Raw genomic sequence first — 27,788 nt, forward strand, 5'->3', positions numbered from 1 at the left:
CCCCCGCCCCGGGGGCCGCCTTGAAACCGCGCGCGGGGCCCGTCACGGTTTTTTTTTTTTTTTTTCCGCAGGGGCCGGCCAATCAGCGCCTTGTTTACACTGCGTGATTGACAGCGGGCTGGCGGGTCGCCAGCCAATCAACACCCTGGGGGGGCGTGGCGTAAGGGCGGGGGGTTGCGTTGCAGCGGGGGTTGCATTGCACCGAAGGTGCAATGCAACCCCCGCTGCAACGCAACCCCCCCCCCCCCTCCCCGCGCCTCGCGCCCTGGCTGCAGGGCGCATGCGCGCTCCTCCCTCCCCTCCCATTCATCCGCCGGGCTTGAATTAGGCGCCGCCGCTCAGCGTCTCAACCCCCGCCGCGTTCTGATTGGCGGGGCGGCTGGCGAGTCGCCAGCCTATTGGAAGAGCGGGCTGACGCTCAAAGCGAAGGGGAGGGAGAGGAGGGGGGGGGAAGAAGGGAAAGGGGAGGGGATTAAAAGCCGGCGGGGCGCGAGCGCCGCGCGGCGGCCAATCAGAGCGGGCGCGCGCCAGAGGGGGGCGCGCGCGCGCGCGCTCTCATTAGCATGCGGGGCGCGTCGCCCGGCGGAGTGCGCGGCGTGAACGGGGAGGCGCGGCGGGGTCCCCCCCCCCCCCCCCCCCCCGCACCCCCCCCCCGTTCCTCTTCCCCCCCCTTTCCTCCTTCCCCGCTTCCACACCCCCCCACCCCCCCCCCCCCCTCCGCCCGGTTCCCTTTGCTGCAGGAGCAGCCGGTGCATGGGCAGTGCACGGGCACCGGCAGGAGCACGCTGCGCACCCCGCCAGGGCCGCCCCGCCACGGCGGGACCGCACTCGCCCCACGCGTGGAACGCCCCTCCGGTAAGTAACTGCGATCGTACCGGGGATTTTTTTTTTTTTTTTTCTCTTGTTGTTGTTGTTGTTTGGGGTTTATTTTAATTTTTGGCGCTTCGGTATTTTTTTTTTTTAGGCGCCTTAATTTTTTTTTTGCGTTCATTTTTTGGCGTTGAAATATTTTTTTCTTTTTTTCATTAAAATTTTTTTTACCTTAATTTTTTCCTCCTTAAAATATTTTTTTTTGCCTTCATTTTTTCCCTTAAAATATTTTCCCCCTTCAAAAAATCTTCGCATTAAAAACCTCTCCCTGAAGATTTCGTGCATTAAAACATTTTTTTTCTTTGCATCGAACCTTTTCTGCATTTAAAATTTTTTTTTGCGTTGAATTTTTTCGCCTTTAATTTTTTTTTTTGCGTTCAATATTTTTTCCCCTTAAAAAAAAATTGCCTTTTTTTTCCCCTTTTCTTCAATTTTAATTATTAAAAAAAAATACTATTTTTTTGTTGTTGGTTTTTGTTTGGTTTTTTTTTTTTCGGGCTGCGCGTTTGTTGCCTTCTCCCGGGGATGCCCTCCGCCGCTCCGCCACCCCCCCCCCGGGACAATACGGCCGCTCCGCCGCCCGCAGCGGCCCCGGGGCCGTGCAGCCCCGACCCGGGAGGGGCCGAGGGGCCCCCGGTCGCCTTCGTTCCTCCGCTCCCCTTTGTTCGCCGCGGCCCGGCCCGGCCCCGGCAGCCGCGGTCCTTTCCCCCCGCCGGATCGGGCCCCCCGGCCCCGGCGCTGCCGAGAACAATGCCCCGCTGGGCCCGCAGCACCGGGCGGCCCGGTCGCCGCTTTGGGCGGGCTCCGGCGAACGGGAGCCGGTAGCGGGGAGCGGTGGGGTGAAGCCCCGAGCACCGGGAACGGGGGGGGGGGGAGAAGCGGGGAGCGGCGGCCGTGCAAGCCCGGGGCGGGGAAGGCACCGTGCAGCGGGGAAACCGGGGAGAGGAGGGTCCGTGCACCGGGGGAGGGGGGGGGAAGCGGGGAAACGGGGCCGTGGAGCCCGGGGGAGAAGGGGAACCGGGGAGGGGAAGGCGCCGTGCAGCGAGGGGACGAGGAGGGGGCCGCGCACCGGGGGAACCGGGGACCGAGCACCGGGGAACGTGGTCCGTGCGGCGGGGGGAAGCGGGGTGAAACGGAGCCCGAGCAGCCGGGGAAATAAAGGCCGGGGAGCGGGGGCCCGGGCGGCGGGGGAAGGACGGGGCCGTGCACCGGGGAGGCAAGGGCCCGAGCGGCGCGGAGGGCGCGGAGCGCCGCGGCGGGGCAGCGGCAGCGGCCGGGCCCGGGCTCCCGGGGAGCGGGGCCGTGCTCCCGGAGCAGCGGGAAAACGGGGGGGGGGGGGGGGCGGGCCGTGCACCGGGGGTACCGGGGAAACGGGGGGGGGGGGGAGCCGTGCACCGGGGGTACCGGGGAAACGGGGGGGCCGTGCTCCAGGGATGGCGGGGAAATCGGGGACCGCACGCCAGCGGTACCGGGGAAATCGGGGGGCCCGGGTGTGGGGGATACCGGAGAAAAAGGGAGCTGTGTACTGGGGAAACTGGGGACCTGGGGACTGGGGAGGTGGGGGGGTGTACCCCCCCGGCCTGGCCGCGCTCTCACGCTCTGCTTTCTCTCCCTTGCGCCAGGAGCAGAGGATGAGCCGGGAGCCCCGGCGCGGAGCGCGGCACGCCGCCACCGAACCCGGCCCGCCGCGGCGTTGAGGATCGCCGGCCGCGCCGAGGAGCCGTGTCGGCGTCCCGCCGTGCCCCCCGTGGGCAGCGAGCGGGTGGGTGGGTGCCCCCGGCATGGACGGCCGTGACTTCGCGCCCCCGCCGCGGCTGCTGTCGGAGCGGGGCAGCCTGGGCCACCGGCACGGCGCGGGGCGCGTGGCGGCTTCGGCACACGGTGCGGTGCAGCCCCCCGGACACTTCCAGCCCACCAAGTATTTCCCCGCGCCCATCTCCATGGCCACGCACACAGGTCAGAGGGGCGGCGCGGCTGCGGCGCGGGGGGCCGGGAGGGACGCGGGGGCCCGGTGCACCGGGGGCTCGGCCTCCCCTTTGTGCTGTGCCCGCTGTCACCGCGCCTGGTGCTTTTGGGGGGTGGGTGTACGGGGGCTCACGCACACGGGGGGCATTTCCCCGCTTGCCCGCCCTGCCGGCGCGGGAGGAGCGGGACGCCCGGGCCGGCCCGGCGAGATCCCGGTGCCTGAACAAGGAAGCGCTTTCTGGGCAAACAAGGAGGCCGTTATGCGCGGGGCCGGCGCGGCGGTGCCGGAGAAAGGCCAGCAAGCCCCGGCTCTATATAAAGCGCCGAAGTGTCAGGGTGAGAAGGGGTTTGCGGCGTGCGCGTTCGCCTCTGCAGCTGCTGTCCTGCCCGAGATGGACAAAGCACGGTGCGCGGCTGAGCACGGCACGGCCAACTGTGCCGGCACCGGGATGGGGCTCGCCGGATCCGGCCGCAGCGCCGGCATCCACAGCGTGCGCTGTCCGTTCGGCTTTGTCTGCGGCGACGTGCGCGGAGGCCGCTCGGCTGCGGCCGTGCAGGGTTAAAGCAGGGTGCGCGCTGCCTAAAGCGGGGTGTGTGGCGTGGGGGGGCTTTGGGGGTGCAGGGAGCTAGCCGGTCTGCTGCCGCTGAGCTCCGGGACAGAGCCAAAGCAGGAGCAGGGCCGGATCCGGTGTGCGGCGTGCCGGCTCGGCACGGCGCTGCCCAGGGCCCCCCGCTTCCCGCCGGCGCAGGCGGTTTTCTCGCCGCGGCACGGCGGCAGCGCCGGTTATTGTCGCCGCCTTGATGAGCTGTGAATACTAATAAAATTATATCTGCTTTAATGGGATTACAATTAGTGCGTGGATTAGGGCGGGGGGCACGGCTGGGGGGTGGCGGTGGGGGCCCAAGGCTCCTGGAAGGAGGTGGAAAGCGGGGGGCACTGGGGGGTGCTGGGGAGGCGGCACTGGATCGGGCCCACAACCGGGGCGGTTTCGCTTTGTGCCGGCAGCCCCCACGCTGCGGCCATGCCCCCCAGGACCACTGCCGGGCTGGGGGGGGCCGCCCTGGCCTCACCCTGGCTTTGGGGTATGGGGGGCCTGAATGGGGGCTCGGTGCCTGTCCCCGGGGTGGGGGACCAGGGTGGGGGGCTCAGCCCCTCTCCAGCTCACGGTGGCCGGGGGTGATCCCCGGGTGACACCGGCGCTGGGGTGCCGCTGGCTTCCCTCTGCCTTCTCGGCGTGGTGGTGTCCCTGCGGCGGCGGCGGCCGGACCCTCACACCCGCTGGGGCCTGGGTGACACATGGGAGCCCAAATGCAACGGAGGTTGTTAAAATAACATGGATCAGGCTAAAAATACCGTGGCAGAAACTTGCCTTAAAAAAAAAAAAAAAAAGGGGGGGTGGGGGGGAGAAGCCAAACCCAACAACAGAAAGAGCTAAAAATATTCCCAGCTTTGGCAGGGCCGGCGCAGCCGGAGCCGTTCCCGGCGAGCCGTGCTCGGAGACTCCCGCGCGTACGGGAACGTTGCTCGAGCAAATAAAAATTATAATTTTGTGCCCAGCGTGGTGCCGGGGCCAGCGGGAGGGGGGTCCCCAGGCCTGGCACCCCAGTGTCCCCACGGTGCGGCTGTGCCACGGGGCCGGGAGCCGTGGCAGCGCGCGGAGTGGTAATTAACGCCGATGATTGATAATTACCCCACCCAGCAAATAAAGCCAGCCCGCGGTTTGCCGGGCGGCCGTGGCAGGGCTGGCGCGGCATGCGGCAGCCCTGGGGCACCGCGCTGGCTGGGGGGGCTCCGGCCACGCTCCCCCAAATGGCTCCCGGTGGCGGGCCGGACTACACCTCCCAGGAGCCTTTGCCGGGGGCCGGAGGCCGCCCTGGGAAGGGGAGATAAAAACTGTTTAGCTTGATTTTATTAAAGCCATAATTCGGGGCTGCGCAGTTATTGCAAACAAATGCTTCGGTTTGCGTCTGGTTTTGGCACCGGGACCATGCAAATGATGGCGCGAGACGGCGCTGGGGGCCGGAGCATGGGGAGCTGCGGCCTTGCCCGGTGCTGGGGGGTCAAGGGGGACGGTGACCCCCAGAGCTGCCGGGGTGCAGCCCCTGCTCGCCGATCACGGCGCTGCCGGGGGCACAGCCCGGCTGAGGGCCGCGGTCGCACCGCCCTGGCACACCCATACTGACCCCTGTGCCGAGCAGGGCCAGGGGTCCCAACGCCCCCACCTTGGGCAGGGGGGTGGGAAACTTCGGCAGAGGCTCGGCCGAGCCTGTGCGTTATGCCGGGGCCTCAATTTTTGCCCTTCTGACGTTTTTATGGACTAATATATAGTTGAGATCATGCCGGGCTGTTTGTCACCGCGGCAGAGCCCTCGGTACGTTGCAACGTATAACAGTGCCGGGGGGGCTCGCACAAGCGTGCCGGGCTTTGCCGGGAGCACCGCTGCCGTGGCAGTGCCGGTGCGCAGCTTGACCCCAGCGGTGCTGCTTTGCAAACGGGTGCTGGTTTGCATCCTGGTGCGGGCGTGCAGCCTGGCCATGGCAGTGCCGGTTTGCAGCCAGGTGCGGGTGTGCAGCCCAGCCGTCCCGGCGTGGGTGTGCATCCCGGCGTGGGTGTGCATCCCGGCGTGGGTGTGCATCCCGGTGTGGGTGTGCATGCCAGTGGCAGTGGACGGGGCGGTGAGCCGGCGGCGTGGCGCTGGTGGCCGGCTGGGCTCCCGCAGCTGTCCCCCTCCCTGGATTAAGTTGCAAGCCGGGCTCAAGCTCCGGTTCCCCGGCGTGGCTGGGGGGGATGGTGGGGGGCAGGTGGGGACGGTGGCCCCCGGCCGGGGTGGTGATGCAGGGCTGGGTGCCAGCGCTGCAGCCGCTCCATGTCGCAGTTTCCTCATTAATGACCGAAGACGGGGTCTGACGAGGGGCTGGGAGGCCGTGGCACGGCACCGTCAAGGCTCCGGCACGGCCGTGGCGCGGGGGCTCCCCGCTCCCCCCCTCGGCACCGCGTGCCAGCCCGGTCGCGCCACCGCATGCGCTGCATTTTAAAAAGTAGGTGTCAAAGTTAAAACAGATTTTGAGATTAACTCGTCTGCTCCTCGTTAGCCACACTTGTGCCGGGGTGGCTGGGGGGACACACACGCGTGCATGTCCGGCAGGAGGAGCAGGATGCGGAGAACCCCAGATCCTATGGAATTGCCCTGGAGTAGTTTCATCTGTTCTCTAGCGATTAGCTGGATCCATGCGGAGACGCTGCTGCGCGCCGGGGCCCGGGGGAACGGGCAGCCTGAGCAGCCGCGCGGCGTGATCCGGGCAGCTGCCGCGAGCCCTGGTCACCGCCAGTAAATGCGGTGATTGCCCCAAATTGGTGGGGTGCGGGGGGGGGTCTCAGCACCCCGAGCTGCGGGGTTTGCTTCCCGTCCCTGTGCCCCCAGAGCTGCCTGACCTGGGGGGGTCCTGTGTCGGGGCGGGGGCCGGGGGGCAGCGCTGCCGGCAGTGCCACCACCAGGTTCCGTGGGCCAAGCACTGCGTGCGTGGTGGGCTTGGCTGATCCCCAAGGGGGGACTGGGGGTGCGGACAGGCTCCAGGGAGCATTTGGGTGCCCCTCTGGGCACCCCTGGCTCCTTGGGACCCCCTGGCCCGGAGTGTCCCTGTCCTCCCTGCAGCCGGTTCCTCTCCCGGCGCTGATGGCAGCAATACGCGACAGCCGAGCAGGGAATTACGGCGGAAAATAAAAATAGCAGGATTTGGCGATTCGGTGACTCTGCAGAGATTCACACGGGCTGCGTGCCCCCCCGCCCCCTCCCGCGGTAAATAAACACTCACCCAATAATCTCATTCTTGGAGTTCTTCTTTATCCGCTCCGTAAAACGAAACAGATGGGCACAGCGCGGCCCTGCCTGCTTCCCTGCCTGCCGCCCTGCCTGCCGCCCTGCCTGCCGCCCTGCCTGCTTCTCTGCCTGCCCCGCAGCATCGCCCCAGGGCAGGATCCGACCCCACTGGGTGCTGGGGTCCCCCAGCCCCGGCGGGAGGGAGGGGACGAGTCCTCGCAGCCCCTCGGGGTGCTCCCTCCCGCTTAGTGCACGGGCGGCCCAGGACCCTGCGGGTGCGACGCTTTGCAGGGGCTCATGGGGGAGATGGGGTCACCGTGGACCACAAATTTGGGAGGGATTCCCTGGAGGGGGTCATGTCCTTGGCCTCTGTGGGACACCAGAGCTGCGTGGGGTGGGACATTGGGACCCTCTGGGCCCTCCCTGGCTTCCCTGCGGCCCCAGCCTGTGCCGGGCCTGCGGCTGCTCCCAAAATGGCCTCTGGGCTTTGCAAGCCGCATGCGTCTGGTGTGCAAGTCATGCATTGGACGTGCAAGTCGTGTGTGCCGGCCGTGCGGACAGTGTGCACCGAGCAACGTGCGTTGGTCATGCAAGGAGCATGCACGGAGCATGCTTGCGTCAGCCGTGTGCATTGGCTGTGCAAGGAGCAGGCACCGAGCCGCGTGAACCAACCGTGCAGGCGGCGTGCACCGTCCTCGCGAGCAACGTGCAAGCTGCGTGCATCAGCCACACGAGCCCGTGCAAGCAGCGTGCACCGAGCGGTGTGTGCACACGCAGCCCCGGTGCAGTGCGCAGCCCCGGCGAGCATGCAAGCGTGCGGCAGCGCGCAGCCTCTCGGCGGCTCCAGCCTCCCCTTCCCTCCGTCGAAAGCCGACAGCTTGCGAGTGGCACTTAGCACGGAGCAACTGCCGTGTGATTACCCATCGGATAACGTTTTAATTGTACTTCTGGCACTCTGTCAAGCTAATTTGAACTGCATTTCAATATTACGGCATTTATTTAGTGCCATAACAATATGGATTAATCTTAAATTATAACACCGAGGAAATTATATTACACTTATTTCCTATTTGCCAAATATTTAAAGGAGCCGCAGGGGTTGCAAAGCGTGTGGTGGGATGGGGGCCGCATCCTGCGCCGTCCTGGGTCCGGGACTGGGGGTGGCACCTCCCCGGGGTGCCCGGCTGTGGGGACGCGGTGCGGGAGGCTCCCTGCCAGCTCCCGGCGTCTCCGCGTGCGGCCCCGGCCCTGCTAGGAATGTTCCAGCCCCGAAATAGCCGAGGGAGTAACCCAACCTCACGCCCCGCGCACGTCGCCGCTGCTGCGGGGACCCGGGGACCGTCACCTCGCCCAGGCGTGCCGGGGGCTCCCTCTGCAAAATGGAGTCCCTAAATATCGGGGTGCAGCCACGTGCCTGGGCTGGGGGGGTGCAGCCCCCACCTTCCCAGAGCTGCAGGGAGGGACAGGGCCGGGGCATCCCAGAGGAGGGGGCCAGAGACCCCCTCCCTTTCCCGGCAGCGCCGCCTTGGGGACCCCGCTGCCGGCCCCCCGGCCCAGAAACCTGCCAGGCCGGAGCAGCCGTGGCCGGAGTGACCCCCCCCGGGGCCATGGCCCCCCCACACCCGCCCTGGCCCCACTTGCTGGCGGGGGAAACTTTCCGTCTTCCCAGCACATTCCCATCTGCACCGCGCTCGGCGCGGGGGTGAAGAGTGGCTTGGGGTGGGGGAGCGCCCCTTGCTGCCCCCACCCCAGTCCCACCAGTCCCGTATCCCACCCCCCCGGTGCTGTTGGTGCGGTTGTGCTGAGACCTGGCGTGCTTGTCACACGTGTGACCCTCTGTGGATTTGGGGCCAAGGCGAAAAGTCCCCCCGGCCCCCCCCGGGCTGCGGTTTGGCGGTGATGAGGGGGAAGTGGCTTCGCTTCCCTCTTAACCCTTTCCTTTGGCTGCTACCTCCCCCCAGCCCGGTTCGGGGGCTTCCGGGTGCCGGCAGCCCCAAAACCCACTGGCACGTCCCCACCCCCTGCCCTGCCTCAGTTTCCCTGCCCAGGGTCTGGCTCGGTGTGGGGGAGAGTGTGGCGTGACCAGGGCCATGCCGGGGTGGTTGTGGGGTGGCCAGGGCCAACACGGTGCCTGTGTGGCCATGCTGGAGCTGCCAGAGTTCCCGGTATGGGCCCGAGGTGCAAAGCGCTGCACAGCCGCCGAAAAGCCACCGGGGCCGGTGTCTGCGGCCGGGGCCACCCTTCCCTCCCCGCTGGCGCCTGGCATGGGGGATTTTCTTGCCGGCCGTGCCTGCACTGGAGCCGGGAGCGTTGCTGGCAGGGCTGACTCACGGCGCTGGCCGCGGGGAGCCTGGCCAGGGAATTCCCGGGCTGACGCTGCCGGGGGGCGGCGGGGGGGGCCGGGGTGGGACCCCGCTGCCCATCTGCCCCGTGCTGGCAGCCGGCCCCACGGCGCTGCGCCTGCCACGGCGTGGGGCTTCTCCGGCACTGCCTGCTCATGGGTGAGATGAGTTGTGCATGGTCTCAGGGGCCTTTCCCTGTGCTTGCCGGCACCACGGCCAGAGGGGTCAGAGCCGGGGGGCTGCTCTCTGTGCGCCATGCCATGCCAAGCTGTGCCATGTCATGCTGAACCGTGCCGTGCCACGCCAAGCCATGGCGGCGCGGGACAGGGCGCAAGCGTGCAAGGCGCTGGGGCGAGTGTGTGTGCGGGCGTGCAAGGCGGGTGGGAACGGCGCGGCCGGCTGCGGGGCCAGCGCGCGCCGGGGGATCCAGCCGTGCCAGTGGGCGTGAGTCAGCGGGTGGGAGGTGTGGGGAGCGGCGGCCGTGGCCCCGCCAGCCCCGCCGGGACGCTCCGCGCCAGCCCAGCCCCGCCGCCATCGGGGGGGGGTTATTTTTTTACAGCCTGTTTCACAGCTTCCAGAAAAGGCTCGTTCTGGAAACCTCGGCTTCCTGCCCAGCGCAGCCGCCCGGCACGCTGCCGGCTCCACGCCCCGCGGCAGGGTCCCCCGGCACAGCCGGGGCTGGGGGCACACCAGGGCGGTTGCCCGCGGGCAACGCCAGGCAGGACTCCTCTGGGACGCGTTGGCGCGGTCAGGCTGGCCGGCAGGACGTGCCCACCCGTCCCGGTGCATGCCGGTGCAACGGGGGCAGCGTCCGGCCCCGGGGGTGCGCGGTGCCGGTTCCCAGGGCCATGGGCAGGGTGCGGCCGTGCCCCCGGCCCACGCGGCCCCTGCCGGGGCTCGGCCCCCGGCCGGCCGGCGCAGGAAGGAGTGAGCTGCCTGAAACCACATCCCCGACACTCATCCCAGAGGCATCCCGGAGGGATTAGCCAGGGAGCGTGGGCCGGCTTAGAGAGCAAAGCATCGCTTCCTGGCCCGGCCGGGCGGCCGGCCAGCCTGGGCTCCTCCGCACTGTGCCGTGCCGGGCAGGGGGCAAGTGGCCACAGCCCCACCAGCCCACGTCGGCACACACATGGATGCGGGGAGCAGGGCCACGCAGTGAGAAGTGGACGGTGCTCCCTCCCCCGGCTCCCTCGCGCCCAGCCGGCCGCTGGCCACCGGCTCCAATGTTTCCACCATGATCTCACGGCTCGGCCGGGGTGGGGAGCGCTGGCCTGGGCCTCCCTGGGGGGTGCTGGGGCCCCTCCGGGCTGTGGGGGAGGCCAGCAGGGTCAGGGCGGGGGCTGGCCCCCTGCCCTGCGCTTCCCACGCTGGCCTTGTTCTCCCTGCACACACGTGCACACATGCATGTGCACACACATGCACACATGCAGCTCTGCCACTGCGCCCTGCCTGCAGCCAGTGCCCCCCCTCTGTGGTGTCCCAGCCCCAGGGCTCTGGCTGCCGTGGCTGGCAGCTGCCCGTGCTGGGAGCGGGATGCCAGCTCGCCCTGGCACGGCACTGCACAGCCAGAGCCCCGGGGAGGTCGGGCTCGTCCCGGCACTGGGGGCAGCTGGTGTCCCACCAGTGGCTCGGAGCTGCTGCTGGAGCCGGGGGGAGAGGAGCAGCGTGGGGAGCCACACGCGTGTACAAAGCCTCCCATGCGCCGGCACACGGCATGCACACGGGGTCAGGGCAGGGCACCGGTGCCCCTTGCACGGCTCTGCTGTGCCTTGCACGCGCCGGTGCGTGTGCCAGCCCTGTGGGGCTGAGGGGACGTGAGGGGCGAGTGTGCACGAGGGGTGTGATCGCACAAGGGATGCGCGTGCACAGGCAGCGTGTGTGCATGAGAGGTGTGCATGCACGAGGGATGCGCGTGCACAAGCAGCGTGCATGCACGAGGGATGCGCAAATGCAGCGTGGGCTGCGCACAGCCCTGCGGCAGGTGTGTGCCCACAAGCGTGCAGGAGTGAGCGTGGCGGCGTGGCGTGGCAGGCGTGCGAGGGGTGGCGTGGGCAGCCCTCCCTGACTCTCTCCTCTCCCACCGCAGCCGGCAGCGGCCTGATGGGGAACGCGCCCACCTCCTCCTTCATGGGGGGCTTCCTGAGCAGCAGCCTGGGCTCAGGGGCACCCAGCCACCCCGCCGCCCCCACCGCATCCCCTCCGGAGCCGGCTTTCCGTGGGCCCCACTCCGGCACCTCCCAGATCTGGTTCTCGCACTCCCACGAAGGTGAGCGGGCGCCGGGGCAGGGACGGGTGGCAGCACGCCGGGGTGGGCAGGCAGGGTGTCCCTGCGGGGTGTCTCTGAAGGGTGGCCGGGATGTGGCTGGGGCTCTGCCCGGTGCTGGCGGGTGACGTCCAGCCGGCACCCACGCAGACGGGGTTCGGACCTCCCAGGCGCTGGCACACAGGGTGGTCGTGGCAGCCGGCCGGCACGGGCACGCGGTTGGCACGCAGCGAGCTTCAGGGTGGTGGCGGGGGGGGACGGCCGGCAGTGTGCCTCACAGACCCCCCCCCGGGCATCCATGGGGACCAGGCTCAGCCCCCCGCAGTTGGGGCTCAGGGTGGGCCAGAGAGGCTTGTGCTGGGCTGCAGACCCCCGCCCCATGCCAGGAGCCGGGCTGAGGCCAGGCCAGCTCGTGTCACTGGTGATGAACCAGGGGCTGCGCTCCCCTCCCACAGCCGGGACCCCTGTGCTGGGGCCAGCTGCAGCATGGGGACCCCCGGGGCAGCACGTGCAGCCCCGGCTATACAGACGCCCCACACGGTGGGAACGGGGGGCTCCCTGCAGCCCGGCATAGCCCCTGGCACCCTGCGGCACGCCGGCGTCCCCGTCCCCACCTGAACGGCCGGAGCGAGGGCCGACAGAGTTAAGGAGCGGGGAGGTGGTATTGGCGCGGGGCCCTGGCAGCCGGCCCAGCTGGTAGTTTGACCGGCTGCCAGTTGGCTCCCGGCGTGCCGGGGCCTGCACGGCGTGCCGGGGGGGGCGCGGGGGGGCGCGGCAGCACACGCTGCTGATGGACAGCCTGAGCGCACTGGCTAACGAGCCTGCGAGGGCCGTGCCGAGCCGCCGCGATATGGCCGCTGCCGCCACGAGTTTGTGGGGTCTCAGCCCAGCAGCAGCTCCCGGGAGGTGGGGGGGGGCCCTGGCCCGGAGGAGATTACAGGCTCCGGCAAAGCATTTATAGCCGGAGCGGTGCGTGGCCAGGCTGCTGCGGTGCGGTGCGCGCCGTGGCATGACACGGAGACGCCGCGGGGGGTCGTGCGCCTGCGAGCGTACTCCGATCCCCCTGACCGCTGTGCCCTCAGCCCCGGGGTACCCCCGCTTCTCCGGGAGCCTGGCCTCCACCTTCCTGCCCATGAGCCACCTGGACCACCACAGCAACAGCAACGTCCTCTACGGCCAGCACCGCTTCTACGAGAGCCAGAAAGGCAGGTACCAGGGTCCCAGCATGGCACTGTCGTGCCACCGCAGCCTCCAGGGCTGGCCAGGGTCCCCCACGGGGACACATGTCCCCAGCCCAGCAGGGGATGATGGAGAGGCCGCTGGGCAGGGGTGGGGGGCTCAGCGCCCGTCCCCAGTGCCGGTGCCCAGCGTCGGGGTGGGGGCCAGGGGTGGAGCAAGCGCCGGGTCCCCAGGGAGGAGCGGGGCCGGCAGGCGCGGGGTGGTGGGCACCCGTCCCAGCCGCCGCCGCTGCTCTTGCTTTTCACAATATTGTGGCGGGCGCTTAATAGGGAACATTGTTTGGGTGGGAAATGGAGGTAATTAGGCCGTGCCTTCCCCCGCGCTCCTCCCCTTGTTAGCGGGGAGCCGGCGCTGGCACGGCTGCGGTCCCAGGTGCCCAGACCCACGCCGTTGTTCGGTGGGGGGCTCACCCAACGCCCTCCCCTCCAGATAACTTCTACCTGCGCAACCTGCCTGCCCAACCCGCCCTGCTCCCCACCAGCCACGGCTTCCCCGGCATCGCCCGCGCCGCCCCCGGGCCCCCCGCCGGCTCCTGCAGCCGGGAGCGGGAGGTCGGACCCCTGCCCAAGACCCCCAAGGACTACGACCGCTTCCTGGTGGGCAAGGAGAAGGCGGGCAAGGGGGACCCCAAGGAGCGGCCACCTGAGGAGGACCCCAAGGAGCGGCACAAGGCGGTGCTGCCGGTGCCACCGGAGGGGCACTGCAAGGAGGGGCTGCCCCCCCGGGGGGCCAGCGATGGCCGCCCCAAGCACCTCGCCTCCTGCCTGCTGGGTGCCAAGGGGCTGGAGGGCGACGCCGGCCGCGCCGTGCTGCCCAGCTGCGCCGGTAGCACCCTGCCCCGCGCCGGCCGCTGCAGCGCCAAGGAGCCGTGCCGGGGCGAGCGGGAGCCAGGTGCCCCCGAGGCACCCCAGCCTTACGGCGAGTGCGTGGAGCGGCGGCAGATGCTGCATCACGCCGTTTCCTACGCGGTGCCTGCCGGGCCGGCCCCGCTTGGCCCCGCCGCTGGCTCCTTCCCCTGCCTGCAGCTGCACGCTGGCTCCGAGGTGCTGTGCCCACTGCCGGAGCCGGGCAGCCGGGAGCTGAAGCTGAGCGGGGCCACGCTGGTGCCCTCGGTGGGACACCTGACGGACAAGAGCCGCTCCTTCCAGGTGGCGGCGGAGGCCGGCGGGCTGGAGCGCGCCGAGGGCAAGGAGCGGCACGCCGAGGCGGGGGCCGAGCCCCCGGCCGCTTACGGTGGCCCCTTCCACCACCCACTGAAGGCGGAGGGCCCGGCGGAGCGGCGGCTGGAGTGGGGGGCTCCTGGTGCCCGGCTGAAGGGGCTGGAGTACCTGGGTGGGGGGGCGGCTGAGGGGCCCCCCTTCGCCAGCCGGGGCCCTGCACCCAAGGGTGCTCTGGAGAAGGGCTACTTCGAGGTGCCGCCGGCACCTGACTGCTCTCGCGCCGCCCGCCCCGACCCACTGGGCGTCCGGGTCGGCCCCTCCTGCTGCACTTTAGAGAAGGGCCCCCCCAAGGACCCCCCTCCAGGGCCGGGTCCCCAGAAAGTGGCACGGATCCGGCACCAGCAGCACCCCGAGGTGGAGGCAGCTGGCACCGGCCCCGAGGGCAAGCGCAAGCCCCTGGAGCTGAGCGCCCTGGGCTACGGTGGGCCCCCCCTGCCCCCCTGGGGCGTGCAGGGCCAGGGGCCCCCCCTGGCTGTGGCGGAGGAGCGGAAGGGTCCCTACCTGGACCCCTTCGGCACGAGTCTGCAGCAGGCTGCGTTGATGACTCAGGGTCCGGTGCTGGGCCAGGAGGTGCCGGCCGCCCCGGATGAGGTCTCGGCCATGAAGAACCTGCTGAAATATAGCAACCAGGCGCTGCTGGGGGGGCAGAAGGGCCCCCCCTTCGTGGGGCTGGGGGGCGTCAAGGGCAGCTGCGCCCACCAGGATGCCAAGTTCCCCCCAGGGAAGGGGCAGCCGGAGCTGGAGCGGCCGGACTGTGCCCGCGGCCGGGAGCATGACGGGCTGGCCTCTGGCGAGGGTGAGGTGCGGCAGCCGCCCGTCGGCATCGCCGTGGCCGTGGCGCGGCAGAAGGACACGCTCGGACGCCCCGAACCCTCCTACGGCGGCAGTGGCTCCGGACGGCAGGGCCGGGCGGCTGCTGGCATCAAAGGTAGGGCCCGGGGAGGGGGCCGGGGGCTGGCGGGGGTCCGGCGGTGCAGCACTAACACCACCGTCCTGTCCCTGGCACAGCGGGCACCGCGCGGCCCATGCACCTCATCGACCTGGAGGCAGAAGAGGAGCGGGGCCGGCTCTGCGAGGAGCGCCTGGGGCTGCCGGCGCGAGAGCTCCTTCTCCAGTAAGTGCTGTGGCGGGGGGACGGGGGGGGGTCCCTGCCCACGGGGGCTGGTCCCCACGGTGCCACGCTGCCCCACACCCCGTGTCCCCCCTCTGCCCGCAGGGACAACAAGGACCTGGTGGAGTTTGCCCGGATGCACCCGTCGGGGGGGTGTCCCGGGGAGCTGACCCCCCACCTGATGATCGCCGGGGGCTCCTCGCTGCCGGCGGGGCAGCTCGGGGGGGACCCCGCCGCCCACGCCCACCCGGCACACGCCCACTGGCTGCCCCGCACCCGCAGCCCCTCCATCTGGATGGGGGGGCACTCCTACGGTCAGTGTGGCTGGCAAACGGGGGGGCTGTGGGAGCGGGACTGGCTGGCTGCTGACCCCCCCCAGCAGTGGGGTGCTGCACCCCCCGTGCTGACGGCCCCCCCCCGGCCCCGCAGGCATCGGCCACCCCGCGCTGCACCAGAACCTGCCGCCCGCCTTCCCCGCCTCCATGCCCAGCACCATGCAGCCCGTCTTCCCCCTCTCCCAGGACCCCCCTGCCCAGCTCGTCATCCTGCCCACCGAGCCCCCCACCCACGGCACCCCCCACACGCTGGGTGAGGCTGGGACAGGGCATGGGGGGGGAATGGGGTCCCTGTGGGTGCTTTTGGGGGTGCAGGGGTGGGAGATGGGTCCCTTTTGGGCGCTGCTGTGGAACTAGGGGTGCAAGAGTGGGAGATGGGGTCTCTGTGAGTGCTGCTGGAGCTGCAGGGGGGGGAGATGGGGTCCCTTTGGGTTCTTTTGGGGGTGCTGGAGTGGGAGATGGGGGTTCCTGTGGGTGCTGCTGGGTGTGCAGGAGTGGTGGATGGGGGTCCCTGCAGCTGCTGGAGGTGCAGGGGTGGGAATGGGTCCCTGTGGGTGCTGCTGAAGGTGCAGGGGTGGGAGATAGGGTCCCTCTGTGTTCTTTCGGGGTGCAGGAGTGGGAGATGGGGGTCCCTGCAGCTGCTGGAAATGCAAGGGTGGGAGATGGGTCCCTGCGGGTGCTGCTGGGGGTGCAGAGGTGGGAGATGGGGTCCCTCTGTGTTCTTTTGGGGTGCAGGAGTGGGAGATGGGGTCCCCGTGGGTGCTGCTAGGGTTGCAGGGCTGGGCAGGGCACTGCTGGGGTCTGCAGGGTGACCCCAAGGCGGGTCCCTGGTTGACCCCCCCCTCCACCGGCAGCCGACGTGATGGACCAGGCATCGCTGTGGCCCCCAATGTACCCAGGCCGGGGCCCTGGCGCCCACCTGCAGCACACGGGGCAGCTGCCCGTGTACTCGCGCTCGCAGTTCCTGCGGCAGCAGGAGCTCTACGCCCTGCAGCAGCAGCAGCGGGCAGCCCAGGCCCTCGAGATCCAGCGCCAGGCGCATGTCCAGGTGCCCGCGGGGCTGGGGGTGACGGGGACTGGAGTGCGGGGTTGCGGGGCTGAGGGTGGGACTGGCTTGAGGATGCAGGGTTGGCTTGAGCGTGGGTTGTAGGGTGGGGATATGGGGCTGGGGTGGGAGATGTAGGGCTGGAGGTGGGGCTGGGGTCTGAGATGCTGCTGTGTGAGATGTGGGGCAGGGGAGGGGGATGCGGGGCAGAGGCTGGGCTGTGTGGCTGGGCTGTGTGGGGCTGGGCAGGGCTGTAGGGTGCAGGGTTGGGGTGTGGGGCAGGGTTGTAGGGTGCTGGGCAGGGCTGTGGGGCAGGGGCTGGGCAGTGGGGCTGGTGTGTGCCAACCTCAGTGTCCCCTGCAGCGGAAGCCGGAGGAGCAGCCCCTGGAGCTGGAGGACGGGGGTCCCGAGAAGCCCCTCAAACCCTCCCACAAAGCAGTTGCCTTAAACGCCCCGGCCAAGGGCCTCTCCTCGGCGGCCCCCGGGCCCCCCAAGCTGTCCCCTTGCTGCCACTCTCCGGCCCTGCGGCACCCGGCCAAGTGCCCCGTGGCCCTCCCCGCGGCCCCCTGCACTTTACCCATCTGCCCGGCCGCCAGCTCCGCCGTGGCCCCCCGCTCCCCGGCTGACAGCCCCCTGCCCGTCCAGAGCAAGGGCAGCGACGGCGAGGACAAGCGCGGAGAGGGGCAGCCGCCCCGCGACTACCCCAAGTCCCTGGAGCCAGGTAGGACCAGGGTGGTGGTGAGGAGAAGGGTGGCTGTGGTGTTGGGGGTGCCGGGGGGTCCCTACTGAGCATTGCCCGCTTCCCCGCAGACCTGCCCCCCGGCTACAGCTACCCTGCCGCCAGCATGGGCTTCTCCGAGGCGCACTCCGCTGAGCCGGCCGACCCAGACACTATGCACGCCGGCTCCCCGCCGGCTGAGCCCGAGCAGTCCCGGACCTTCAGCCCTGCCGGGGAGGTGCTCCGGGAGCCGGGACCCCCGCGGGAGCCGCCGGCCGGGGCGGGGATGGCCGAGGGTCCCGGGTCACTGCTGCACCGTCACCACCTCCTCCTCACCCCGGGGCCCCTCTGCGGGGAGCGGGGACCGGCACCGGCCGCGGGGGCCACCGAGGAGCGGGTGCCGGTGCCCTTCGGGGTGCGCCGGGAAGCGGCTCAGGGAGCACCGGAGCAGATCCCGGCGGAGCAGCAGTGCCCGGTGCCCGTGGTGGGGGCCTCCCCGCTGCCCCCCACCGTGGAGGAGGAGGAGGAGGGCGACAGCGATGGCTCAGAGCCAGAGGGCAGCTGCGACGAGGAGGATGGCGACGGCCCCGGTGGGCGACAAGGCTGCCTGGGCGGGCTGGAGGCGCTGATTGCCGCTGGCATTGACCTGGGGGAGCTGCCGGCGCTGGGCTCACCCGGGGAGCGCCCCCCGGCCCCCCCCTCGCCCGCCCCCCACACCTCAGGGATCCCTGGCATCGCCCTGCTCAGCGAGCTCGCTGACCTGGAGCTGCGCCGGCGCCGCTGCGACCTGGCCCTGGAAGGTGAGTGGCCCCCGCTGCCCCCCAGCATCCCCTGACCCATGGCGCCCGGTCCTCCCAGTGCCTCCCAGCACCCCCTGCCCCACAGCACCCGGTCCTCCCGCTGCCCCCCAGCACCCCCTGCCCCACGGCGCCCGGTCGTCCCAGTGCCCCTTGCCCCCCGGTGCCTCCTGTCCCGCGGTTGCGTGCCCTGCTGCCCCTGCCCAGGGTGCTGCCTGCACGCCGGGGTGCGCGGTGGGTGCTCTGTGCACGGCGTGCAACAGAGGAGTGGTGCAGCCTGTGTGCGACGGAGAGGCTGTGCAGGGTGTGCGCAGTGGAGGGGCTGTGCGGTGCATGCAGGAGTGGGGCTGCTCTTACGCGAGCTGTTGCACAAGCAGGGCTGGGCCGTGCATGTGTTGTGCAGCAGAGAAGGGGCTGCATGTGCGTTTTTGGTGCAGGGGGCTGCATGCGTGTCGGCGGTGAAGGGCTGCATGCCCGTTTGTAGCGTGGGGCTGCATGCACGCTGGCTGCGTGCATGCTGGTGGTGCGGTGCAATGCCCGGCGGCCTGGCCCTGCTCGCAGCCCGGGGCCATCTCCGGGACTCTGCTCCAGTGCTGGCTCCAGGCAGGCGCCGGGATTCCCTCCCGGCTCGGCTTCCCCAGGGAATCCCGGGGGCCCCGGCGGGGAAGGCCGTCCTGGCGCGTCCCCAGCGCTGCCGCAGGCGGGTGGCTCAGGGCGGGCGCGTGATGGCGGGGCCCCGCATGCTTGGTGCTTCCCGTGGCCATGCGCGGCATGGGGCCGTGACGCTGTGGGGCGGAGGGGTGACCACGGGGCCCCACTCCCCGCTGCTCTCCCCGCCGCAGATGGGGCGGCCGGATGGGGCGCGTCGCCGCGTCCCTCCCAGCCCCGGCCTTGGCTCTGCTCGCCGATGAGTTCATCGCTGGCCGCCGCTGCGCACCCGGCCCCGGCCCCCCCAGCCCCACGGCCTCGTGGGGATGCTGGCCATGCTGCGCACGCAGCGCCCTGTGCACCGTCCCCCTGCCCGCCGCCACCCCCTGTGCGGCCCCACGGCCACCCCGGGGCACCCCACTCATGCATGGAACCCCATGGCATGGCCCTGTGCCCCACGGCACCCCCTGCCCCACAGACGCCCCTCCTCGCCCCGCACGACCCCGGTAGCGGTCCTGGTGCCACCGTGGCGTGCGCATATGTGCATGGGCCGTTGCACAAGAGCACACATGGGGCAGCGTGGGGCACATCCTGTGCCAGCCCCGCTGACCTCCCGTCCCGGCAGGGGAGGACGAGGACCTGCTGGCCTTCAACCTGCAGAACCTGGCCACGGTGGCAGCCGCCTGGTCGCTGGTGGAGGCAGCCAGCCGGGAGGGCAGCCCCCCTGCGCTCAGCCCCCTGCCCGCCTCCCCACCGCCCCGTGCCCGCGTCCCCCGCCGCAAGTACACCTGGACGCCCAAAACCAAGGCCGTGAGTGTCTCCTTGCGTGCAGCTGTGGTGGGAGGTGGGATGAGTTGAGCCCGGTCTCAGCCCTGGGGCCGAGGCTGCCGGCGCTGCGAGCTGCCCGCCTTCCTGGCCCCCAGGTTTGCCCCCTGAAGGCGGCCATCGAGCAGCTCAACACGCAGGAGGTGGAGGTGCGGATGCGGTTGGCAGAGCTCCAGCGCCGCTACAAGGAGAAGCAGCGGGAGCTGGTGAAGCTGCAGAGGCGGCATGACCACGAGTACGTCCCTGTCCCCATCCCTGTCTCTCTTGGGTCCCGGGGGGGGAGGCGGGGAGGCAGCCTGCGGGAAGGGGGGAGGCCAGGGAGGGAGCGCCCTCCGCCGAGTGGGTCAGCAGTGGCAGTCACCGGTGTGATGAGTTTGGGGCCGTCCTCAGCCCGGCTCGGCGGAGGGGCACCGCCTGCGGCGGCCACGCGGCTCAGGGTGCCCCTGGTCTTGCCGCGGCTGCAGGCGTGACGAGAGCTCCCGGAGCCCGGCACGGCGTGGTCCGGGGCGGCCGAGGAAGCGCAAGCACTCCAGCACGCTGGGCAGGGCCGAGAGCCGCAAGGTCAAGTGAGTGACCAGCGCCGCGTGCCCTCCTTGTCGCCGGGGATGGGCCACCAGCCCTGCTGCCGGGGGGTCTGGCCGTCCCGCCGCAGGGGTGGCGGTGCTCAGGGGCTGCCCCATCACGTCCCCCCCATCGGCGGCAGCCGCGTTTCGGTGGGTCCGGCTGCTCACTCCGGCGCGCTCCTGCTCACATCCCGCTTGTGGCGGGGGGGCTCGGCTGGGCGGCAGCACCGTGCGTTCCCCCCCCCCCGCCGGCCGCGGGAGCAGCATTGCATAAAAGCCTCTTTATCTGCGCCGTATAAAGCCATTGGTCACGCTGCAGCGGCGTTCATCGCTGCCGGCGCTTTATTATTACCCATTAGCCGCCCGGCGCAGCCGTTTCCCCACTCCCGGGCCCTGTATAATTGTCCTTCTCCGCTACAAATTGCCTCTCCCGACAGGCCCATTTGCATAAATCCTCCGAGCGAGTCCAAACACGCTTGGAGCGCGTGTGCGTGCGCGGCCCCCGGCCCCCCCGTTCAGTAATAACAGTTAAATCTGCGCTAAATGGTTCCTTCAATTAAGACGGAGGGAAAAGAGAAAAAAAAAAATTAATCTCTAGGTTTTATGTCACAAAACATTAGTGAGCGGGTGAAGGTTACGGAGTGGGGGGAAGAAGGGGGGGGAGCCGGCGGCTGGTGGCAGCTGGGGGGGTGCAGGATCCATCGGTGAGGTGCAGGATCCATCCGGGGGTCCGGCGGGCGCCGTGCCCACGCCGCGGTCCCCGCCAGGGCGGTGAAGACCAGCCTGTCCCTGCTGTGCGCCGAGCTGCGGGGGGACCCCGAACCCAAGAAGAAGAGGAGCAAGCTGGCCGAGGCGGCGTTCGGCAGCCTGAAGGGCTCCCCGGTGAGTCTGGCCCCACCACTGGCAAACGCCGCCCCGGGGCTGGGGGTCTGCCGGCCCCTTCCTGAGCCTCCCTGTGCCCCCCAGGAGAAGGTGCGGTGCAAGAAGAGCAGCTCCCAGGGCAAGCTGGCTTGCAAGGTGGCTCACAAGGTGTCGCAGCTGAAGCAGAAGGTGAAGAGCAAAGGGCTGCCCGCCGGCATCAGCCCCTTCCGCCGGAAAGACCCCAACCCCGGCGGCCGCATCCAGAAGAAGCTGTCCCGTCCCAAGAGCTCCAAGGCTGCCAAGTACCAGCCGCAGGACCCCGACCCCCGCCAGCCGGCGGGCTTCAAAGGCAAGACCGGCACGGGGCTGGGGGTGCAGAGCGGGTGTCGGGGGCCAGGACAAGGGGGGTGGCTTGTGCCAGGGGGTGACGCAGGGGCCCCAGCTCCCCCCGTCCTGCACGGGGAAGCAGCATCTCCCTGGGCATGGGTGGGGGGTACAGGGGCCACCCTTCAGTGCACAGGGTCCCTCATCGCTGCCCCCTCGTCTTGCAGATGAGCACGACGGGGACACAGACAGCGAGGATGGTGATGATGAGCCGGGCTTGTCCCTGCTGCCCTCGGTGCCCGTGGCCGTGCTCGGACCCTCCCCGTCCTCCGTGGTGAAGATGGAGGCCAACGAAAAGGCGAAGAAGAAGAAGGAAAGGCAGGGACTGCTAGGTAACGGGATCGCCCCGCGGGGATGCCAGGGGGACACAGGGGACAGGAACCCCCCAGGTGCACATGCCGGGGCTGGGTGGGCACCCACGGGGTGCCCTGAGCCCTGTTCCCCCCCCGCAGGGCCCTGCCGCCTTGGGAGCCCTGAGGGCGAGGTGAAGATCAAGCGGCGGCCGGTGAAGCCGGGAACTGGCAAGCTGGAGAAGGTGCCAGCACGGCGGAAGGCGGGTGGCTGCGAGGAGGGTGGCAAGAAGAAGCTGAAAGCCAAGCCCAAGGAGAGCCTCCGGCCGCCGGCCCCCAGCGGCCCCAGCACCCCGGCCCCCGCCGGCAGCCTCTTTGCCGGCGCCGACCCCCGGCACTTTGGTCCGAGGGACGAGGGGGCTCGCCTGGCCAGCGAGAGGCTGAAGAAAGCCACGCGCAAGAGCAAGGTGCTGCAGTCGGCCCTGAGGGTGAGTGTGGGGGCACCCATGGGACCATGGGGTGCAGAGGGATGGGTGCAGGGTTTGCATGAACTGGGGGTGCTGGTGGGGCTGGGCGGGCACCAATGCATAGGTTGGGGGTGCTGAGATGGTTGGAAGCACTGATGGGCACCTGGGGTGCAGGGGCAGGGGTGGTTGGGAGCCACTGGTGGGCCCCGGAGGGCTGGGGTCGCCGTGGGGGGGTCGTCAGCCGGCTCTGACCCCATTCCCGCAGCGGAAGAACGGGGCGCTCTCACTGGCCCTCTCCCCCCGGAGCGCCAAGACCATCCTGAGCAAGGGCAAGAAGCTGGCCAAGGTGAAGAGCAAAGTGGCCACCAAGCAGGTGAGAGGCAGTGACCGGACCCCCGCCCCGGCACAGTCCCCTCCCTGTGCCCCCCACCCACCCTCAGCTCCCTCTCCCGCAGTGCAAGGGCCGGGCGGTCAGCAAGCTGCTGGAGAGCTTCACCGTGGAGGATGACTTCGATTTCGACGACAACAGCAGCTTCTCGGAGGAGGAGGAGGAGGGGGGCTGCCTGGCGGGGGTGGCGCGGGGGGGACGCCGCTCCCCCCTGCCCCATGCCTGCGCCATCCAGAAGGAGGATCTGCGGGACGGGCTGCACATCCTCATCCCCAAGGAGGACAGCCTGCTCTACGCCGGCAGCGTCCGCACCATCCAGCCCCCCGACATGTGAGTAGGGGCTGGGGTGGGGGTCCCTGCCACGGGTGGGGATGCCAGGGCGGCTGGGCGGGCGCTGAGCCCCCCTCCGTGTCCCCTCCCCAGCTACAGCATCATCATCGAGGGCGAGCGGGGGAACCGGCAGCGCATCTACTCGCAGGAGCAGCTGCTGCAGGAGGCGGTGAGCGGGGCGGGGGGCCGGGGTGGGGGTCCCGGCGGGCAGCACGCCCCGCAGAGCCCAGCACACCGCTTGCTCGCAGGTCCTCGACGTCCGGCCCCAGTCGCGACGCAGCCTCCCGCCAGGCACCCGCGTCTGCGCCTACTGGAGCCAGAAATCCCGGTGCCTCTACCCGGGGAACGTGGTGCGAGGTGAGGAGCAGCCGCGGGCAGCCGGTGGGACGGGGGGCGGCCAGCGGGGCAGGGGGGTGTCGGGGACCCCTGCCCCATCCCAACAGCCCTCCCCGTGCCGCAGGCTCCTCCAGTGACGAGGAGGAGGATGGCCCTGATGCGGTGATGGTGGAGTTTGACGACGGGGACACGGGGCACATCGCCGTCTCCAATATCCGCCTGCTGCCCCCCGACTTCAAGATCCAGTGTGAGTGGGCCAGGACGGGGGCTGCGGGCAGGGGACGGGCAGGGGGGCAGTGGGGCTGGCCCTGACCCCACGCTCTGCCCGCAGGCACCGAGCCGTCCCCTGCGCTGCTGGTCTCCAGCTCCTGCCGGCGGACGAAGCGGTCGTGTGGCGACGTGCCTCCCCCCGGCGAGCTGCCCCCCAGCCTCTGCCCAGACCGCCGTGACGGCCCTGAGCCCCCCAAGAACTCGGGCAAGAAGGCGGCCGGCAAGGAGAAAAGCGGTACGGGACAGGGCTGCCACCCGTGGGCCACCTTCGCCCGGGGTGCCCAAGGGAGGCGGCACTGGCAGCGCTGGTGTGAGGGATGGTGGGATGTGGGGAAGGATGCTGGGATGCAGGGGAGGATGCTGGGAAGCAGGCGGGGGGGGATGCAAGGAAGGATGCTGGGATGCAGCCAGGGGAGGGGATAGAGGAAGGATGCAAGGTTGCAGGCATGGGAAAGGGATGGCAGGACACAGGGATGCAGGCAGGGAGAGGGGATGCAGGGAAAGATGGGGTGCAGAGGGTTGGGAGCGGGATATGGCAGGATGCAGGGAAGGGTGCAGGGACGGGGATGGAGGAAGGCAGTGGCACAGGGCACTGCAGCAATGGGGGAACGCAGACCAGGCTGCAGGGAGAGATGTGCAGGGACTGGGGCAGTCCCGGAGCATCCCTGCCTCCCTCTGTCTGTCTGTCTGTCTGTCCTCCCTTGTGGCCGCTAGCCCCTCCTGACCCCCGTCTCCCACCAGGCAAAGCTGCAGAGGTGCTGTCGGGCAGCAAGGCGCCAGTGCTGAGCGACCCCTTCTTGGGGCGGCGCGGCGGGCCGCTGCTGAGCTGGTCGGCGGTGGCGCAGACGAAGCGGAAGGCAGCGAGCAAGGGCACGGCCGTGCTGCAGAACCTCTTCCAGGTCAACGGCAGCGCCAAGAAGCTGCGGGCCAAAGAGGCCATCTTCCCCGTGCACCACCATCACCACCACCTCGCCGCCCCCGTCTTCGGCAACGGCTTTGGGGCCGATTCCTTCAGTCGCATCGCCAGCTCCTACGCCTCTTTTGGGGCCGGGGCTGGGCTGGTGCTGCCGGCTGCCCAGAAACTCCTGCGCTCCAAGAAAGCCGAGCGGCTGGAGGCAGAAATGGGCAAAAGCAGCCGGAGAAAGGCAGGCAACGAGTACCTGGTCAAGCTGGACCATGAAGGGGTGACGTCCCCCAAGAACAAGAACTGCAAGGCCCTGCTGCTGGCCGAGAAGGACTTTGGGGCCAAGCTGGAGCGGCCGCTGGCCAGCCACGGCTATGCCCACGCGGCCCTGGCGGGCAAGGATAGGAAGGGGCGGGCGCCCGTGCACCAGCTGCCCGTGGGGCTGGCGCTGCGGAAATACTCGGGCCAGGCCGAGTTCACCCTGAACTGCGACAGCGACTGCCACAGCTCCTACTCGGACATGGACGAGGACGAGGAGGCGGGCGGGCTGGGTGCCGATGTGCCCTCGCGCTTTATGACCCGCCTCTCGGTTTCCTCCTCTTCCTCGGGCTCTTCCACCTCCTCCAGCTCCGGCTCCATCTCCACCTCCAGCCTCTGCTCCTCCGACAACGAGGATTCCTCCTACAGCTCCGAGGACGAGGACTCCACGCTGCTGCTCCAGACCTGCCTTTCCCACCCGGTGCCGGCGCTGCTGGCGCAGCCGGAGGCCCTGCGCTCCAAGAGCGGTGCGCCGCAGCGCTGCTTCCTCACCAAGGCCGCCGCCGCCGGCCCCAAGGCCAAGCTCAAGCGCAAGGAGGCCCTCAGCTTCTCCAAAGCCAAAGAGTTCTCCCGGAGGCAGCGCCTGCCCTCGGTGGAAAACCGGCCAAAGATCTCCGCCTTCCTGCCCGCGCGCCAGCTCTGGAGGTGGTCGGGGAACCCCACGCAGGTACGGCCGGCGCCCGCCGCAGGCACCCGCTGCTCGGCACGGCCGGGAGGAAGGAGCGGGCACAGCAGCTGGGGGGAGTGGGCAGGGGGCACGGGTGGAGGTGTATGGGTGCTTGGGGCGGGGTGCATGGGGCATGGCCATGGGTGCAGGTATATGGTGCAGGATATGCATGGGTACACAGCAAGGTGCATGGGGATACAGGGCAGGGTGCATGGCAGTGTGCCTGGGTGCAGGTGTACGGCGAGGTGCATGGGTGCACGGGGCGGGGTGCACGGGTGCAGGGTGCATCGGGTGAGGTGCACGGGTGCCTGGAAGGGTGCCTGTGTGCAGGGGGCAAGGTGCATGGGGCATGGGTGTGGGTGCAGCTGTATGGTGCAGGGTGCATGGGTACAGCAGAGAGCCTGGGGATACAAGGCAGGGTGCATGGGTGCATGGCAGGGTGCATGTGTGCATGGGGCAGGGTGCCTGGGTGCACCAGCCATGCGCACAGGGCTGGGTAGGTGCATGCACGGGGCATCGGCATGGGTTCACCGGGCACGGTGCCTGGGCGCACAGCACAGGGTGCTGGTTCCAGCGGCTGCGGCACTTGGGTGCGTGGTGCAGGATGGCTGTGGGGTGCACAGGGCTGGATGGGTGCTGTGGGAGCATCCCGCCCCGGCTCGGCGCTGCTTTCCCCAGGTGCCTGGGGTCTGGCGGGGCGGGCGCATGCGGGGTCGTGGGTCCACGCGCCGTCCCTGACCCCCTGCTCCCCCCTGCAGCGGCGGGGCATGAAGGGCAAGGCGCGGAAGCTGTTCTACAAGGCCATCGTGCGGGGCAAGGAGACGCTGCGCATCGGGGACTGCGCCGTCTTCCTCTCGGCCGGGCGGCCCAACCTGCCCTACATCGGGCGCATCGAGAGCATGTGGGAGTCCTGGGGCAGCAACATGGTGGTCAAAGTCAAGTGGTTCTACCACCCCGAGGAGACCAAGCTGGGCAAGCGGCAGAGCGACGGCAAGGTGAGGGGTGGGCCGGGGCGGGGATGTGGCACGGCGGCGAGGGGGGCAGCCAGTGACGCCGTGTTGTCCCCCTGCAGAACGCCCTGTACCAGTCGTGCCACGAGGACGAGAACGATGTGCAGACCATCTCCCACAAGTGCCAGGTGGTGGGACGGGAGCACTACGAGCAGATGACCCGCAGCAAGAAGTACCAGGACCGCCAGGACCTCTACTACCTGGCAGGCACCTACGACCCCACCACGGGCCGGCTGGTGACCGCCGACGGGGTGCCCATCCTCTGCTGACCCCCCGTGCCCACCCCGGGCGCAGGGAGGGGGACGGGGACGGGCAGCCCACCCCCGCGCACCCCCTCCGTTGTGGGGCTCCTTCCCGGCCATTATGCAAAGCCCGGGGTGGCCAGGGAGGGGGCACGGGGGCACCATCATCATCGTCGTCGTCGTCGTCGCGGGGGGCGCAGGGGGGAGCCCCCCTACAAGCCATACTTTCCCTAGTACCTCTGACTGTTTGCCAGCAGGTAAAGCAGAAATCAGGTGTGTTGTTCTATTTATTTTGCGTGTAAATATTGTATTTCTTCCGGGAAGTTTTATGGAAAACAGACAAACCAACAACAAAAAACAACAAAAAAATAAAAAAAAAATTAATAATAATATGGGGCGGGGGGGGGGGGGGTCGCGTTTCCGTTTCAGTGCACTGTTTCCCCCAGCCTGGCTGGGACGAGGACAGCGGGGGAGCTCTGTATATAGGGGGGACGCGGCGGCGGGGCAGGGGGCTCGGCCCCCGGCACGGCTCGGGCACGGAGGCGGGCGAGGGGCTGGTGGGGCGCCCCCCCCCCCCGTCCCCCCCGGGGGTCCCGCTTGCCGTCCGGCCCCAGTGCAATAGCGGGGTGGCCGCGGTGCCGGCGGACGCTGGCCCGTCCCGCCGAGCCCTGCCCGCCGCTGCCCGCTGCTGCCCGCCGCCGCCCCGTGCTGTAAATGTGTACAGGCCGCACGGCGGCGGGGGCTTTTTCCAGTGTAAACACTAAAAAAAACCACAAAACAAGACAAAAAAAAAAAAAAATTAAAAAAAAATGGAAAAAAGGATTAAAAACACAAAGGTTTTATGAACAGCAAACTCTATGTAAAGGCCTTTTAGTATGGAACTTTTTTATTGATAACTTGGCTTATGAATAAATATATGAACCGTTGCTGGCTCTGCTCTGCCTCAGTTTCCCTCCTGGCACAGCCACCCCCGGCTGCGGGCACCCTCCCGGGCACCCGCAGAGGCCTCCCCAGCTCGGTGCATGCAGGAGACGGGCAGGGTGCCGGGGCCGCAGGGCAACGGGGCGATGGTGGAACCCCGGGGCACCCTGTGCTGGGGGTGCCCTGTGCTGGGGGTACCCTGGCCTGGGGTAGGGACTGTGCCTGGCAGGGGGTGCGGGAATGCCAGGACAGAGGGGTGCAGGCAGGGATGGGAGGGTGCAGGCAGGGACAGAAGGGTGCAGGCAGGCATGGGAGGGTGCAGGCAGGGACGGAGGGGTGCAGGCAGGGATGGGAGGGTGCAGGCAGGCATGGGAGGGTGCAGGCAGGGACAGAAGGGTGCAGGCAGGCAGGGGAGGGTGCAGGCAGGGACGGAAGGGTGCAGGCAGGGATGGGAGGGTGCAGGCAGGCATGGGAGGGTGCAGGCAGGGACGGAGGGGTGCAGGCAGGGATGGGAGGGTGCAGGCAGGCATGGGAGGGTGCAGGCAGGGACAGAGGGAGGGAGCCAGAGCTGTGGGGTTGGGGGACACAGGGCTGCAGTGGGGACGAGGGTGCAGGGGGGCTGCAGGCAGGACAGATGTGGG

At 69.5% G+C, this 27,788-nt stretch overlaps 1 protein-coding gene across 1 annotated transcript; it reads left to right on the forward strand.

Annotated features, from left to right (window-relative positions):
- The first annotated feature begins 729 nt into the window (after window positions 1-729).
- Window positions 730-27,102, forward strand: BAHCC1 (BAH domain and coiled-coil containing 1). The gene is made up of 27 exons (XM_082326680.1): window positions 730-855; window positions 2,493-2,826; window positions 11,082-11,261; window positions 12,341-12,463; window positions 12,927-14,645; window positions 14,726-14,831; window positions 14,934-15,142; window positions 15,258-15,416; window positions 16,018-16,211; window positions 16,572-16,929; window positions 17,019-17,726; window positions 18,997-19,181; window positions 19,295-19,431; window positions 19,661-19,762; window positions 20,527-20,641; window positions 20,726-20,969; window positions 21,172-21,336; window positions 21,457-21,782; window positions 22,027-22,134; window positions 22,217-22,479; window positions 22,573-22,648; window positions 22,728-22,836; window positions 22,940-23,062; window positions 23,147-23,320; window positions 23,827-24,974; window positions 25,733-25,969; window positions 26,047-27,102. Exons 2-27 carry the CDS (start codon window positions 2,652-2,654, stop codon window positions 26,251-26,253), a joined length of 7,650 nt encoding a protein of 2,549 aa, XP_082182806.1. The 5' UTR covers window positions 730-855; window positions 2,493-2,651; the 3' UTR covers window positions 26,254-27,102.
- The last annotated feature ends 686 nt before the right edge of the window (window positions 27,103-27,788 follow it).

Source organism: Platalea leucorodia, assembly GCF_965183815.1.
Source record: "Platalea leucorodia genome assembly, chromosome: 14".
In the NCBI taxonomy this organism is placed as follows: domain Eukaryota; kingdom Metazoa; phylum Chordata; class Aves; order Pelecaniformes; family Threskiornithidae; genus Platalea; species Platalea leucorodia.